The 15,600-nt window shown below is 37.2% G+C and overlaps 1 protein-coding gene across 1 annotated transcript in view; it reads left to right on the top strand.

The window, feature by feature from the left end:
• The first annotated feature begins 5,674 nt into the window (after window positions 1–5,674).
• Window positions 5,675–15,600, top strand: part of dner (delta/notch-like EGF repeat containing) — a 48,397-nt gene continuing 38,471 nt past the window's right edge. The window contains exons 1-5 of the mRNA XM_065282887.2: window positions 5,675–6,111; window positions 11,383–11,712; window positions 11,822–11,916; window positions 12,169–12,332; window positions 15,283–15,431. Coding sequence (XP_065138959.1) covers window positions 5,863–6,111; window positions 11,383–11,712; window positions 11,822–11,916; window positions 12,169–12,332; window positions 15,283–15,431 — 987 coding nt within the window. The 5' untranslated portion in view covers window positions 5,675–5,862. The remainder of the gene's footprint in view (window positions 6,112–11,382; window positions 11,713–11,821; window positions 11,917–12,168; window positions 12,333–15,282; window positions 15,432–15,600) is intronic.

Below are 15,600 nucleotides of genomic sequence, written 5' to 3'. Positions count from 1 at the left end.
ATATTGTTCTCCACTTGGTGAAAATAATACCTTGATAAAGGCGATTTACCTTGCTGAAACATTGCTGGTAATTAATAAACTCTGCTTCAGTGAGTGTCGGGCGCCACCTGGTGGGAAGTGCTGAACATAGCCTACAGGTATACAAATCACTTTCGCACCACTTATCTCGAGATATTTGGTGCAAAACAGAGAGCACACAAAAAAGAGTGTTTGAAACTCGTAGCAGCAGATTCAAGCAGTTGTATTTATGTACTTGTGTTTGTGCTAGAAAATATTTCAAAAATAAAAAAATATTTGTGAACATTTTTTTTACACACATGCAACTCTCATCGCACAGATGCACAAACTGATTTGCGAATGTACAAAATTTGTGTGTGACTTCACATACGTTGATGCAGGTGTTCAAGTAGGTTTTGCACCATATTTACTGCAGCAATTGTAGCAAAAAACGTGAGCTTGTGAGTTTCTTAATCTGTGATTTGTAAAATGGGATTTGTGCAGCTGCACTGAAGGATTTGTGAATGTGTAACTGTTGTGTTGTATTTGAGAGAAAGAAAAAAAATCTACAAGTTTGCAACTCTTCATCTGTGACTTCAAATTTACTGATACACATGTGTGGATAATCTCTACAAATACAAATTCCACTGTCACAGGTGTGCAGTTGTTTTGCACCAAATATACCTTCATAGGTTTTAAATGTGATGCGGCTTTAAGCAAATCATTAAAAAATACACAGAAGAATTTTTGTTGTGTTTTATTGATCCATCTTGATATGTGGCGCAAGAACACTATTACACATGCGCAATGTTTCAGATGTATGTCAAGTGTAAACGCATGAATCGGATATATGGGTCACAATTGAAAGAACGTGTAAACGCACAGTAAAAAAAAATCGGATATAGGCATCAAATCAGAATTGGGCATCAAGATTTGCAGTGTAAATGAGGCCTAAAAGACTCTTTAAATCTTGTCACAAACTTACCACAAACATGACAATAAAAATTGATGATTTAACAGTTTTGTTTCTAATGTATGGGGTGCTGCTATGTGATCATGACAGCACACCCCACACAATCTGATTTTGTTCACATCAATGACCTGGTCATATAATTAGAATATCATGAAAAAGTTGATTTATTTCACTAATTCCATTCAAAAAGTGAAACTTGTATATTATATGAATTTACTACACACAGACTGATATATTTCAAATGTTTATTTCTTTTAATTTTAATGATTATAACTGACAACTAAGGAAAATTCCAAATTAGAAAATTTCCCCAGAAAATTTGAATATTAAGACCAATACAAAGAAAGGATTTTAGAAATCTTGGCCAACTGAAAAGTATGATCATGAAAAGTATGAGCATGTACAGCACTCAATACTTAGGCTCCTTTTGCCTGAATTTCTGCAGCAATGTGGTGTGCAATGGAGTCGATTAGTCTGTGGCACAGCTTGAGTGTTATGAGAGCACAGGTTGCTCTGATAGTGGCCTTCAGCTCTTCTACATTGTTGGGTCTTGCATATCGCATCTTCCTCTTCACAAAACCCCATAGATTTTCAAGTTGTCAGGTATAATCATCATAATTAAAAGAAATTAACATTTGAAATATAGTAGTCAACATTTGAAGTGGATCAAAAACATTCATCAAAGTTGTCCTAAGACAAGAACGGGTACTGGGTATTGGTTTTAAGACAACTTTTAGGAAAGGTTTTGATCCACTTCAAATGTTGACTATATCAGTATGTGTGTACTGAATGAATATAATATACAAGTTTCACTTTTTGAATGGAATTAGTGAAATAAATCAACTTTTTGATTATATTAAGTTATATAAAGTATGCAGTCTTGGTCACATAATGTATTGTGTACTGAATACAAGATGTGGACACATACCAAAGCGTAATATGAAGTCAATGGTCAAGAGCCAAACTAAAGCAAACACTGATAACCATAAAGGTGATTTAAATTTCAACACATTTTTATCCGTAGGATTATTGTAGACATATATGAAGTCAAACAGCAGGTGCTTGTTCAGGCTGTGGTGGCATTTTAAAGAAATGAAACTATGAGCTTTATTGCTGTAAAAAAAAAAAAAAACAATATTACAAATTCAGTAACTCAAATACAGCAGTTATTATTTTGTTCGGTATGAACATTTTAGGGTACCTGTTTAGTCAAGCAACTTTGCTAAATTCACCACTGCTTCTTGGGGTTTATAACTCTCTTTCCACAGTCAGCGGTCCGACAGTGGACCTCTGTCGGAAAAGAAGCGTCTGCCGCAGGTATTATGCTCGAAAAAACGATGGGCAAAAAACTCAGACAAGCCTTATGTTTGCTGGGATATGTACTTATTTTCAATCAATTAAATTTTCTAATTTGATTCAAAGGACCACACGGTTGAACCCTGTATTGTATATGATAAAAAAGATTTTTACTGAGTACTTCCTATATAGCCTACATTAAACTGACATATACATCTTGTGCACAATTATTAGGCAAGTTGTATTTTTGAAGATTACTTTTTGTTATTTTTTGTTATTGTACAACTACAGTGCTCTTGGTCAATTCAAAATGTTTACAAACCCTCAAACCTGAACATTTATGTAGTAAAAGTTAAATTTTGGCTTTCTCAAGAGAATATGTCTATGTACACCATTTTTAGGCAACTATTAGTGTGCAGAATTATTAAGCAACTAAAGGAAAAACAAAGATTTTAGAAACACCTGTTAAAGTGAGAATAATAAACTCTACATTTACAAATAAACATTTCTGAAATAAAAAAATAAATAAACTCAGTGATCAATGTAGCAACCCTTCTTTTCGACAGTCAGAAGCCTTTCATTCACGAATTCAGTCAGTTTCTTGATCTGGTCAGAAGAGGTGTACTGTTTACCTTCAATGTAACTGTCCTGCTTAAGATGGGATCAAAACTTCTCAATAGTTAAGTCAGGTGAAGAAGGGGGCCATGTCATTAGTTTTTCATCTTTAAGGCCTTTACTGGCCAGCCACACAGTGGAGTACTTGTGATGTATGTGTATACAATGAACTGATATTGATGATGATCACCAACAATAATGACCAGCATCACATATTACTTGTCTTTTTGTATCTCTCATATCTATGGATGGATGGATGGATAGACATTGGAGCAAAATTAAACATGGCAGCAATATACACAGGTTTCCTGTTTACAAACATTACAGGGTGCGCAAGCATCATGGAGGTAGAAAGCACGATTGGTGAGCTGGTTCGCTACAGCAACAACCTTAAGTATTGAAGCTTTCTTTATTGTTTGTATATAAATAAAACTTGATTTTAGTTGGATCTGTCTTTAATTTTGCAGTGTTACTGTGATACATGTATGAATTATCATGTTAGGCTAGTAACGTAATATGCTGGTATGTTAACATCAGGCACCCAGCACTGGATCGGTACAATTAACCACGCTTGGCATATTGACTTACAGACACAGCTACTAGCCTACAACACAAGGCATGTCTTTTTTTTCTGCCTCTCGGTTGCATGAGCAAGCAGTGATGACGTCGCCGAGAAATCCATGTATATAACAAGCCCATTTGGCCACCAACTATATTCTTCATTACCATTTATGTCCAGGAGGAGGTGCCATTGTCTAACATCTGTAATAGTGTGCAGTGGGTTTGTTTTTGTCACAGAAACAAAATGGTATTTCAGTTTCTTTTTTTCTGAGAATAATGTTTGATTTAAAGTAAGTCTTAAGTGCATATATTCATTTTTTTGTTTTGCGTTTTAGCATTTGTGTTACAAAATACCTCTTTACAGTTTTACAGCAGACCAGAGAAGACCAAAGAAAAGGTCATAGTTTCAGCTGTATCCTTCCTAGACTTTAATTTATGAACTATGTAAATTACATGACAATGCACAGATAGCATTTCATTTTTTTAGAGTGATATAGACAGACAATATCTAATAGGATCAGATTTAGATGTACTGCATAATATGGTAATATGTTGTTTTTTTAAGGGGACATTTCACAACACTTAACAAATAACTTTTTGGTGTTACCAGAGTACATTGGTGAAGTTTTATCTCAAATAACCATATAGATCATTTATTATAGCATGTTAAAATTGCCACTTTGTAGGTGTGAGCAAAAATGTGCTGTTTTTGGGTGTGTCCTTTTAAATGCAAATGAGTTGATCTCTGCACTAAATGGTTTTGCCATGGTTGGATAGTGCAGATTAAGGGGCGGTATTATCCCCTTCTGACATCACAAGGGGAGCCATATTTCAATAACCTATTTTTTTACATGCTTGCAGAGAATGGTTTACCAAAACTAAGTTACACATTTTCTAGGTTGATAGAAGCGCTGAGGACCCGATATACCACTTAAAAATGGAAAAAGTCAAATTTTCATGATATCTGCCCTTTAATTGAAAACACGGTTGAGCCCCTGCAGGCCCAATTTACTTTACTTGTTGATGCTATCAAGTAAAACACAGGTACATAGAAACCAGGCGTACATTTTTTCCCAACTAAATGGGAACACATGCTTTTTAAAGGTGACATAGAATGATTGAACGGTGTATTTATCCTTGTTCTGTGATGTGACATGTAGACAAAAAAAATTTTGTTTGGGTCTGTAAGCTTCCTAAAAACCTCTCTCAGATAGCTCTATTAGGGTGGGGGATTTTAAACAAGTGGTTTTGCGCCTATTTGGCTCCCCCTACTGGCTTAACTTGCAACCTCATTACTGATTGGCTGACTTTGCTGCCACTCAAAAAATTAATTATTTAAAGTAGAGGGGCAGTGAGATGCCTGTTATAAGCATCAGTTTTTCAGATTGGGCCGTTTTCTGGCTAACATTTCTAAAAGAGGAATTTCTATGAGACTGGGATGTTTAGCATGTCTAGCACTTTTTGTATGTTTGTGAATGCGGGTAGACTACCATTATTCAACTAAGACAAGGTAAAAATTGTTTTTCATTCTCTATCCCCTTTAAGGCATGCAGTGTAGGTAGCATATCATACTGTTATTTGTTTGCAGCTGTAGATCACATGAGAATGAACCAAATAAATTGGCTGGTCAGCAGTGAATGTTGTAAATATTGGTTTGCAGCTCTGGATGCTGATGTTGCCCACTAGGTCACAACAGCACCCGAATCAAATCAATACTGGCCAGCATAAACCAGTTCGGACCTGGGCTGCACAAAGATCTGTTAATAAAACAAATGAATAAAAATGGCATTTTAAATGGTAGTGTTAAACTGGTGACACATCATAACAGTTACAGTGTGTCTCTAGCTTCAGTATTGACTTCCATTGTGGTTGTCATGGAAACAAGCAGGAGGAGCAATCGAAGAGAGGATTTTCAGGAAAGCATTGTGAGGGCGGCTGGCTGTGAGTCCATCATAAACTCATTGTAAATCCAACTACACTACACAAAAGACTCACGGTTTATCATTTTAGAGATATACTGTAGAGAATGTGCTGTTTCATGTGAAGAATGTCCAAGTTTAAAATTTTGAAGGTGATTACTTCAAATCAGTATATTAAACTAATAATCATTATTCAAAAACAATATACATTAAAATAACATGCATACATTCCTGAGAAAGGTGGAATATGTAAGCATCATCACCTGTCGTCACTACGAACAAGTGCCCTCCCCTCCTCTCTCCATCTCTATCTCCCTCTCTCCCTCCTTCAGCCTACACTCCAACAAATTGCCTCTCTCGTACACAGCCAAGCTTCAGGCAACTCCATACAGCTGCTCTGTGCCAGCATACGTAGAACAGGACAAGAACGAGACAATTAAGGGAACGAAGGCAGAACATTTGTGAAAAGAAAAGGCACTCCGGCACATCTGTACCGCTCTCATGCAGTGCTGTATACTTCCTGTCCTCCTCATCTTCGGTGTGAGGGGGGGACTTGGGACACCTCTAACGCCAAGCCCCAGTCCTACTGAGGCCTTCAGCGCAACGCCGGACCCATGTGAGGGCAGACCCTGTCTGAACGGGGGCATCTGTAGTCGGGTAGGAGAGATTGAGGAGAGCACCCAGATGCAATCTGATGTCTGGTCTTATACTTGTATCTGTGGCCTGGGTTTTACCGGACAGAATTGTGAGGTGAGAGAGTTTGTGTTTTTACTTACCGGTTATGTTATATTTTAAGTTCGGTATAGGTCTTGCGTGTGTGTGTTTGTCAAAAGGTCTGTAGGAGCTTGTGCCATCGATGCGATGTGCAGGAGAGTGCTGCGTTGCTGTGGCAACAGATAGGAGAGGAGGCTGTGTGCGTGCGTGTGTGTGTGTGTGTATATGAGGTAAAGATGTCGCTGTATCTCCTGCTTTTTTAGCGTTGTATTTTATATAATCAATGCAACCAATATTTTTCTCATATCATGACTTTTGATCCATATTGCAAGTGTTGTCCTTACAACCATTTTATGACAGGTTTTTGCAAAACAGTAACACCGTTATTTGTTAAAAGGTAAAGGAATATTGCATTCATAATTCACTTCTGCCTTTGGATTTACTTATCTTCAGTTGAACACAATTCATTTATATAAAATTCTGGCATGTTATCTGCTTATATGGAAGCAAACATGGCAACGCATCCATTCATCATTAAAGTAATCCCATGACTCCAGTAGATATCTTCAATTTCTAAATAAACTAAATATATGTATTGTTTTCCCACACAAACATTGTTTCACTTTAGAAGACATAATATGAGTGTGCTTTTTGGAGCTTCGCCATTTTGGCACCCATTTTTGAAGATAACATTACAGAATTTTATTTAAAAATTATTTTCTTCATATACATCTGGCATGAAGGTGAGAAAATTAAGAGAGATTATTTGATATTAAAGTGCACTGTTCCTTTAACCGTTGGTGCATTGTAGACATGTGATGCTCCAATCTGAAATATATGTTGTTTAAAATTACAGATTTAGGCCAGACAGACATATAGATATGCATAAGCATACTTACATACATATTTAAATGACTATTTTCAGTTATGGTAACGAAGCCTAATCTGAGTACACTGTCAAAAATAAAGATACAAAGCTGTCACTGGGGCAGTACCCTTAAAAAAAGGTCCTAATATGTGCCATTTAGGTACACGTATGTATCTCTGAACTGCCAATATGTATCTTTAAAGTACTAATTTGCACAAGTGTACCTTTTTGAAAGGGTACTGTCCCAGTGACAACTTTTCTACCTTTATTTCTGAGAGTGTCGCATAGACACAGTTTAGGCCTGTGACCTAAATCACACAAATGAATTGCAGGATCAGCACAGAGATCAACAGAAATACTGTATGACTTTGTTTGCCATGTATATGTGTCCATGTGCAAGGTGATCATTTTGCAAACTAACAGGTGACACTTTGCAGGTGTGCGCAGAGGTGGGTAAAGGAGTCTAAATTTTATTGGATGAAACACAATATTTGAGAAGTGTGTAAATGCGTCCTTCTCTGTTCTGAGCCGTGTGTCGGAGAGCATCGTCCTTTCCTCAACCTTAGCCGAGTCAAAACCTCTGTGGCTGTGCTATGACGTCAAAGCGCTCATTTACATTCCCCTCAATGCAGCTACAAAGGAAGCTGATGTGTGATTGGATGACGGTACTCACAAGCTACGGCGTGATTGGTTAGAGAAACCCTTGAAGTCATTGTGATGTCACTCAATGTGCCATTTCCCTAGGCCAGGCTTGTATTCTTCATTCAGACTGTATTTAAGCTTTAATATTTGTCCAGGCATTTAGGATGATATGATGATACTGTGTTTGGTTACTTTTCCTACAAAAGTGAGAAATAAGAACTGAAATTATTTTTTATAAGTCATGAGCCTTGAGAAGCTGCTATAGCCTTATGCAGATCAGATATGTCTGAGTCATAAAAAATGGATAACTACAAGACGTTGGTGTGACATACTTGAGATAGATTTGGTTAGTGGGCTTATGATCACAAGGGATGCTTATTTAACGGCCGTGTGCTTTGTTTCTTTTCTCTTTGGTCTTTTGGCTTTGATTTCAGCTTGTTAGGCAGCCAATGGGAACACATTAATATTAATGCCAGAGCTGGACTGACCATTGCTTCTTCAAAGCTTTCATCTTTTAGGAATAATTCAACCAGACACAAACGTTGTCATTATTACCCCTTATCCAGACCACAAAATGTGAATTATTTCTTTTGGAGCTTGACATATATGGTTGAAGTGATTCAACAGTTTTCACAGAAAAATATCAGCATGTGGGTTTGGAACAACATGAGGGCGAGTTAATAATCATCATTCTGGATGAAGTATTGCTTTAGTATTTGTTGCCATATTAGGAGCTTTTAAAAAGGTACCCTCACAGTGACAACTTTTAAAACTTTTTTTCTGAGAGTGTGGGAAGGTAATGCACTGTACCCCCTCAAGATTTTCTGGAAAAAAAGGCATTCTAATAATCTCATCTCATAGAGAGGAAACAATCACCCTACAGTCGCTTATTGGCCTTACCTTGTTTGAGTCACAAATAAGCCATTTTATTATTCATCGGTTTTCCAAACTGATTTGACCTCATCTTGCTAAATAAACTGGTGGCATTTCTTATGAATGTGCTATACAACAAGCTGCTATACAACAAAGATGTGATTCTGACTCATCCCACTGCATATGTATCCTTAAGCACTGCAGACTTTGTGTCCTATATCTACATTACTGGCTGGTTGTGGTTGGTATTCATTCAGAGATTTCTATGATGTTTGTTGGCTATGAGCCAATCATATACTTCCATTTAATAACTAGTCTTTGATGCTATACTGTATGTGTATGTGTGTGTGTACTTTCAGAATTAAAAAAATATTACTTTTCTCATAAAAAGTCAATTTTCCAACTCAAAGAATACATATTAGTACAACAATAGATAAGGGAAAAACTCCTCTCTCTCTCTCTCTCTCTCTCTCTCTTCCCCTCTCTCCTACGGAGACATACAGTCTCTCACGCTCACACACTTTCTCTATTAATAGACCTACAGATGACAGTGGGTCAGCAAGATTGGATATATATCAGGAACATTGTGTTCTTTCTGTGTTCTTTCTTAAACTCGTACATACAGAGAAACAGGCAGTTTTCTTTATTTTGGCTCTTTTGGACTGGATTACTGGTTTTGGCAAATTGTGAAACTTGTTGCTATGTTTAGATCACTCAGAATAGTACAAAAACTTATTGATAAGTTTACAATACAACACTGTCAGAAAAAAGGTTTGTGCCTTTTCTGTCGTTGGGGTGGTACCCAAGATTGTGCCAGGGGAGCCCCATACACAAGGTGGGGCGCATGCCGAAAAAGTTTGAGAACCCCTGCCCTAAGGTTCCATTTTGTACCTTTACAGGTAAACTTGACATAATACAATGTTGTACATTTTGGCATTCCTTTCTGTACCTTAAAGGGAAAGTTCACCCAAAAATGAATATTCTATCATCATTTACTCTCTCTCATGTTGTTACAAACCCACATAATTTTTTTTTGTTCTGATGAACACAAAGGCAGATATTTTGAGAAATGTGTGTAACCAATCCGTTTGTGGACCCCATTCACTTTTTTTCTACTATGGGGTCCACGAAAGATTTGGTTACAACTTTTCTCAAAGTATCTTGTATCATCAAAACAAAGACATTTATACAGGTTTTGAACAACATGAGGGTGAGTAAATGATGACAAAACTTTCATTTTGTGGTGAACTATCCCTTTAAGAATCTACTGTGTACCTTTAAAGGTACTATCAATTGTCTTGTATCCCTAAAATTTCACTGGTACAAAAATTTTCCTTAAGGTACACAATAGGTCTGTTGGGTATAATACTGTACCCCAAAAGGTACAACATTTTAGTGTGATGTATATCCATTTAGGTACAAAATGAACCGGGTACCACCCATAGACTGTAAAAAAAAAGATGGACAACGCGACGTCACCTCCCTCCATTGTAACGAATTGAAGCCAAAAATGTCAGATGGTCGCCGCCATGTTACGTAAAAACGTCAGTTTGGAGCCAAGGCATGCGCAGAAGGAATCGTCCGTGGAGCCAGAGGCGGAGCCGCGATATCAAACTTCCACCCAAACGCTCGCTCAACCAATTCAACCACGCCAATCTTAACAACACGCCCCGTTTCTATAGCATCAAATTACTAGCTAAAATGAAACTTATCACAAAAATGAACACTTGAACATATATCAGCGTGATATCAACTACCTGAAAGGACCAAAACCATCTTTCGGAAACTTTTATTGGAAGTGTACATTTTTTTTTATTTAGAGCAAAGTCGCATTCATTTAAATGGAGAGGGCGGGGTTATGGCTTGTACTGCAGCCAGCCACCAGGGGGCGATCAAAGAGCCAGAGGCTTCACTTTCAAGACTTATGAGGCACACCCGGTACCACCCCAGTGACAAAAATGCTACAGTTTTGTACCTTTTTTCCTGACAGTGAAGGTGCTGTTTCCACTACTCCCAAAATCTTTAAATACTAAATGCATGCTGGGATTCAACCACGTGTCAGCCTTATTCATAAAATAATGTGTATATGCCATTAGTAAAGGCACTTTTATTTGCTGCAAGTCAAATTAAAGATAACTAATTCATTTAATCATTTAGTCTTGTCAAAGAAGAGACAATAGCAAATTGATAGTAAATTCACTGTAATTTTGTACAAACACATCCTTTAATTGTGTTTAATTGCCACAAAACCACATTAAATTAGACTTTGCTCTTTTCAGATCACTGGCTCTTTTTTATCAGATTGCTGAAACATTTATAAATAAAAAAAACATCAAAATAGTACACACTACCATTAAATAATTACCTGATTATTAGCACATTGCATTCAAATTGTGCTGTTGTATAAACTTAGTGTGCAGGAGAGAAAAGTGTTCTGGTCAATCTCACCCAATTTTATGCATTGTATTTAATATCGCATGACTCCTGATTAAGTAGGATCTAATTTTCTTTAAATTGTGTTTATTATTCTGTATAGCTTTGTGTAAAGAGTAATTTTGTTTATATAGTATGCGTGTTTATGACTGGAGAAGAATGCATCAGCCTGCCAAATCACATGGGAAAATAGACCAATTAAACCTAATTGAACCTTATTTAAGATAATGTAATTCTCAATTTATTTTATTGGGCTTTATAACTTGTATAATAGTTTTTATTAAACAGCAGTGTTCACATTCCTGATAATTATCCTTTGTTGTATATGAATTGCTTGCAGTTTCCTTTCTCAAATCAATTCTGTTTTCTCAACAGATAATTGCTTGAAACCAATACTGTAATCTTTGCTTGCTATCCAGTGTGACAAGACCGAAAGGTTTATCATCATGCGCTTCTCACATCTCATTCCTGTTGTTTTTTATTGCTTGCAGTTTTTTGCAGATCCCTGCGCCAGCAGCCCCTGTCTCCATGGCAACTGTAGCCAGGACGGCGAGGGAGAAGGGTTCGCATGCGAGTGTAGCCAGGGTTACGGCGGGGTACATTGTGACCTGCCGACCTTGACCTTTGACCTGTCCGAGTCTACCTGGGACATCGCCGAGAGCATCGTGCCGGAACATGCCACGCCCGCCACGCCCGCAACCACCACTCAAGTTTTTCAGCCAACCACAGTCCCCACCACAACTCAAGCTCCGCCCACTCTGGAACCATGGCAACCCAAGCCAGCTCAGAAGGTGGTGGAGATATTGTGGAAGGATCAACAGGTGAGCAGGTGTGCGTTAGCATGCATAAGCTAATTTAGACAAAGTGTGTGTTCGTAAAAATGTGTATAATGCCACATCAGACATTGCATAAGTCATCTGTGTGTTGTAGATCACTCATGAGGCTGAATGTGTGAGTACCGCTGGAGGTGAGTCTGCTGGCATGATGACCATTGCAATGGAGATCGCAGAGGAAACAGCTTTGAAGTAAGAATCTTCCTCATGTCATTGAATGCTGGGGAATGAGAATAAGAAACGATAGAAAATGGTTATGGGCTTTTTATGTCTATTTGCCTTTGAACTTGTGCTAGATTGATAGAAGTGGCAACTTTCATCTTTTATTTCTCAAGAGCAGATACGTGTAATTCTTTCCATGCAGGAAGAATTCCACATTTCATAAAGAGGTTTTTTGATGATTTCAAGGAAGGAATTATTGAAGATCTTTCTTTCTCTCTGTAGACTGGTGGGCAATGTGAGCAGGTCTGCTGTGTTGTGGCGTGTAGGCGAGGCTGGATATCAGCAGTGCTCGGTTGCAGATGGTACAATCATGTGGTTTCAGCAGAGTTCAGATGGCCTGGTTCTACCCGACCAGTCACTGCCATTCGGACACAACTACTTCATCAGTAAGTCCATGTACTGTATCTAAGGTCCATGTACTGTACTGGTCTCACTGTTAATATGTTACTTTCAAAAACATACTTTTTTGTATGTTTAAATAGAAGCATGTAGATGTATTTGCAACTATTTTTTACAGCTACCAAACGTAAAACATTTACAAATCTTTTATACCATAAAGATTGCTGTAAAATTTTCTTTCAATCATCTTACCACCCTAATCCTATGGGCGTTGATGAGAACTGGGATCAATATCACTGGATAAAGGGGTGAATTTGGAACCGTTTCTTGCAACCGTGTGAATTTTAAAGATGTGGATTACAGTGAATATATAACATTAGCATTTTTTGTGAATTTATGTTATGTTTTGGTATAATTATTGCTGCATAGGAGAAAACTGCTTTTGTGTGTCATGGCAAAAAAAAAAAAAAAAATATTACAATTTGGTGAAATAATTACAAAAAAGTTAAAGTCAGAAAATACTGATAAAATCATGTCATTAATAAGAGTAAAGGGCCGTTCACATTATAACGATAACTATAAATATAAAAAATATAGTTTTAATATCGTTTTATATTAAAGAGAATAGCGGAGTTCACACCACAACTATAACGATAAAAATACAATGGACAAAATCGTTGGGATCACTTTCTGAGCGATATTTCCCCACCTGATGAACGATAAACCATTGACAGCCAATCAAATTTATTTAAACATCAAGTGCACGCACACTTGAAATGACAGTTAAGCTCATTGCTAAGGTCTAAAACATAAAATTACCTCAGGTATCCAGCGCTGATGCAGTTGCTGTGAAACTGACTACGTAATGCTTTTTATTCTACTACATTAACTACACCAAAAGGTAAGAGATTACACAAACTATTATGTTGCGTTTACACCAGCTGCGCATAGTTGGATGCTTGAACATTTGAGTTCACTCTCTTCCTTCGCGCGTGAAAGCCACGCGTGAAATTCTAGTCATTCGAGAAATTCACACGGAAGTTCGCGTCATGGGAGGTGCTTTTCCGACTCACTTCCTGTAGTCACGTCACTACTACAGCAAGGTCCTGATTGTTTAACGCAGCGCGGAAATCCGCCGAAGTTCACATTCAATTCGTGCGAAACGCACCGTGCCTACCGCGCTTACCGCAGGATAATAATACGCGTGTAATCGCATCTTTGCATTGGCTTAACATGTAAATCACCCACGCTTGTCGCCACTACTGTGGCTGGTGTAAACGCAGCATTAGAGTTACGCGAAACGCAGCGTGTTGAGGATATCTGCTGGTTCTTCTGTGTAAATGCAACACGAACAGCATATTTACATATTCAGTGACATGTAAAGTTAAACAATTGCAAAAGTTTTTATTACAAGAAATATATGCAATATTAAAGGAAAAAGCGATTTGCGCAAGTGCTGTGCGTGTGAGCGAATTAGCATAAATGTATCATCATCGTTCGATGATGTGGACGCTAATATAGTTATAGTTAACGTTATAGTTATCGTTATATTGTGAACGGCCCTTAAAAAAAAATGGCAATGCCCGCGTTTTAAAGAGCTATTGTCCGATTCACAATTTTACATTTCCTTTGGTAAGTGTGTATTAGTACATGTTAACGATATGCAAAAGGTACAAACCCCAAAGTAAACGATGACGCGTTTACGAAATTATCATAATTCCTCCCTTTGACTCTGAGCCTGTAAGCTAACCTTGCCAGCATTGCATTGTGAGCGAATCTTTCAAACATGGTAAAAAGTGTCACATTTCCAGCTGACGTCAGAGGTAATCAATTCAGGCCAATCACAACGTACAGATTAGCTGGCCAATCAGGGACCCAGCGCTTTTCAAAAAGATGAGTTTTGTACAAAATCAATGTATTTGAGGAAAGCAGTAAATCTGGAGCTACAAAAATGTGAGGTATGTGGAAAAGAATGTGTTTTTTAACTAAATACACAAAATAAAGTTATTGTTTAGCAATGAAATAGGTCCACTTTAATATTTATGAATAGGAATACAAATCTGTCCATATGTAAAGCTGTTAATATATAAATAATAAACATATTAGTCCTGGCAACACATCGATACTATACGTTTTAGTGTATATGAAAACATAAGAAAATGCACAGGTGGTTTACACATATTGAGATCACAGTTTTGTAACATGGAGGAAATTATAAACAGAAAACAATCATGAATTACCACATCTACATGCTGTATTATATTTAATTTGTGGCTTTGCCTTTTAAATGCTCTTTGTGCTAAACTGTTTTCGATTCAGTTTGGTTCATTTGTGCTTCTGAATTTGTGTATAGAGGTGCTGTTGTGGGTGCATGAGTGATGCGAGTCTTTCATTTTGACCTTGTCTGGTTCTGTGAGCCAAACATCTTCAGCCTCAGCATCATTCTCATCATGATGATCTGTCCTTGAGGCACTGCACTCTTTGTTTGTGTTTGTTTGTGTGTGTGCTTGTGTGCATGTACATGGCTGTTTACCTCTGTGTGCTTATTTATGAGTACTTGATGGCATCACATATAAGAGCTTGAACCAAAAAAAGAAACTGTTATTCATAGGTTTGAACAAATAACAACAAAGAACGGTTTAGGGACAAACCCAGCCGTTCGGTTAAATTAAACAAGAAAATCTTTGAATATGACCCAACAATGGGTTGAAACAAGCCAATTTTGCATAAATTTAGTTTCGTTTAAATATAGTTTAGATTTGTATAGTTTAGTACTGTTACTGTCTGTCTGACTTTCAAGATAAAGTTATAGTTTTATGGTTTTATTTTTATTAATTAAACCCGACTCTCTCCAATAAAATAATAATATAAAAACTGGCATGGCGTTAAAATAATAAATAAAAAATGAAAAGAAAAACAAATTGGGTCAATGCATTTGTTTTCTGATTTGATTGCGTGGTTATATTTAAACATATTCTTTTTTCTTTTTTGATGTAGGTGTGCTGCACGTTGGCACATCCTCCGGGCCAGAGGTCACTTTGAGGCTTCACCTTATGGTTAAAACCAATAACTGCATGGAACCCGGCAGTGGTTTCAGTGACCCACAATGCTCTGGGAAAGGGAAATGCATCACCCAAGTCTCTGTGGTAATGACCTTTTATAATGACATTATTCTGTATTTCTCCTCATATGTCACCCTGCACCACAAAACCAGTCATAAAGGTCAATTTTTAAATAGAGATTTATACATCATAAGGAAGTTGAATAAATAAACTCTCCATTGACGTGTGGTTTTGTTAGTATTGTTGTTTTTTG

Source organism: Paramisgurnus dabryanus, chromosome 9 (genome assembly GCF_030506205.2).
Source record: "Paramisgurnus dabryanus chromosome 9, PD_genome_1.1, whole genome shotgun sequence".
Taxonomy (NCBI): Eukaryota; Metazoa; Chordata; class Actinopteri; order Cypriniformes; family Cobitidae; genus Paramisgurnus; species Paramisgurnus dabryanus.
Note: the sequence above shows the minus strand (reverse complement) of the source record. Positions and strands in the feature narration are given on the sequence as shown.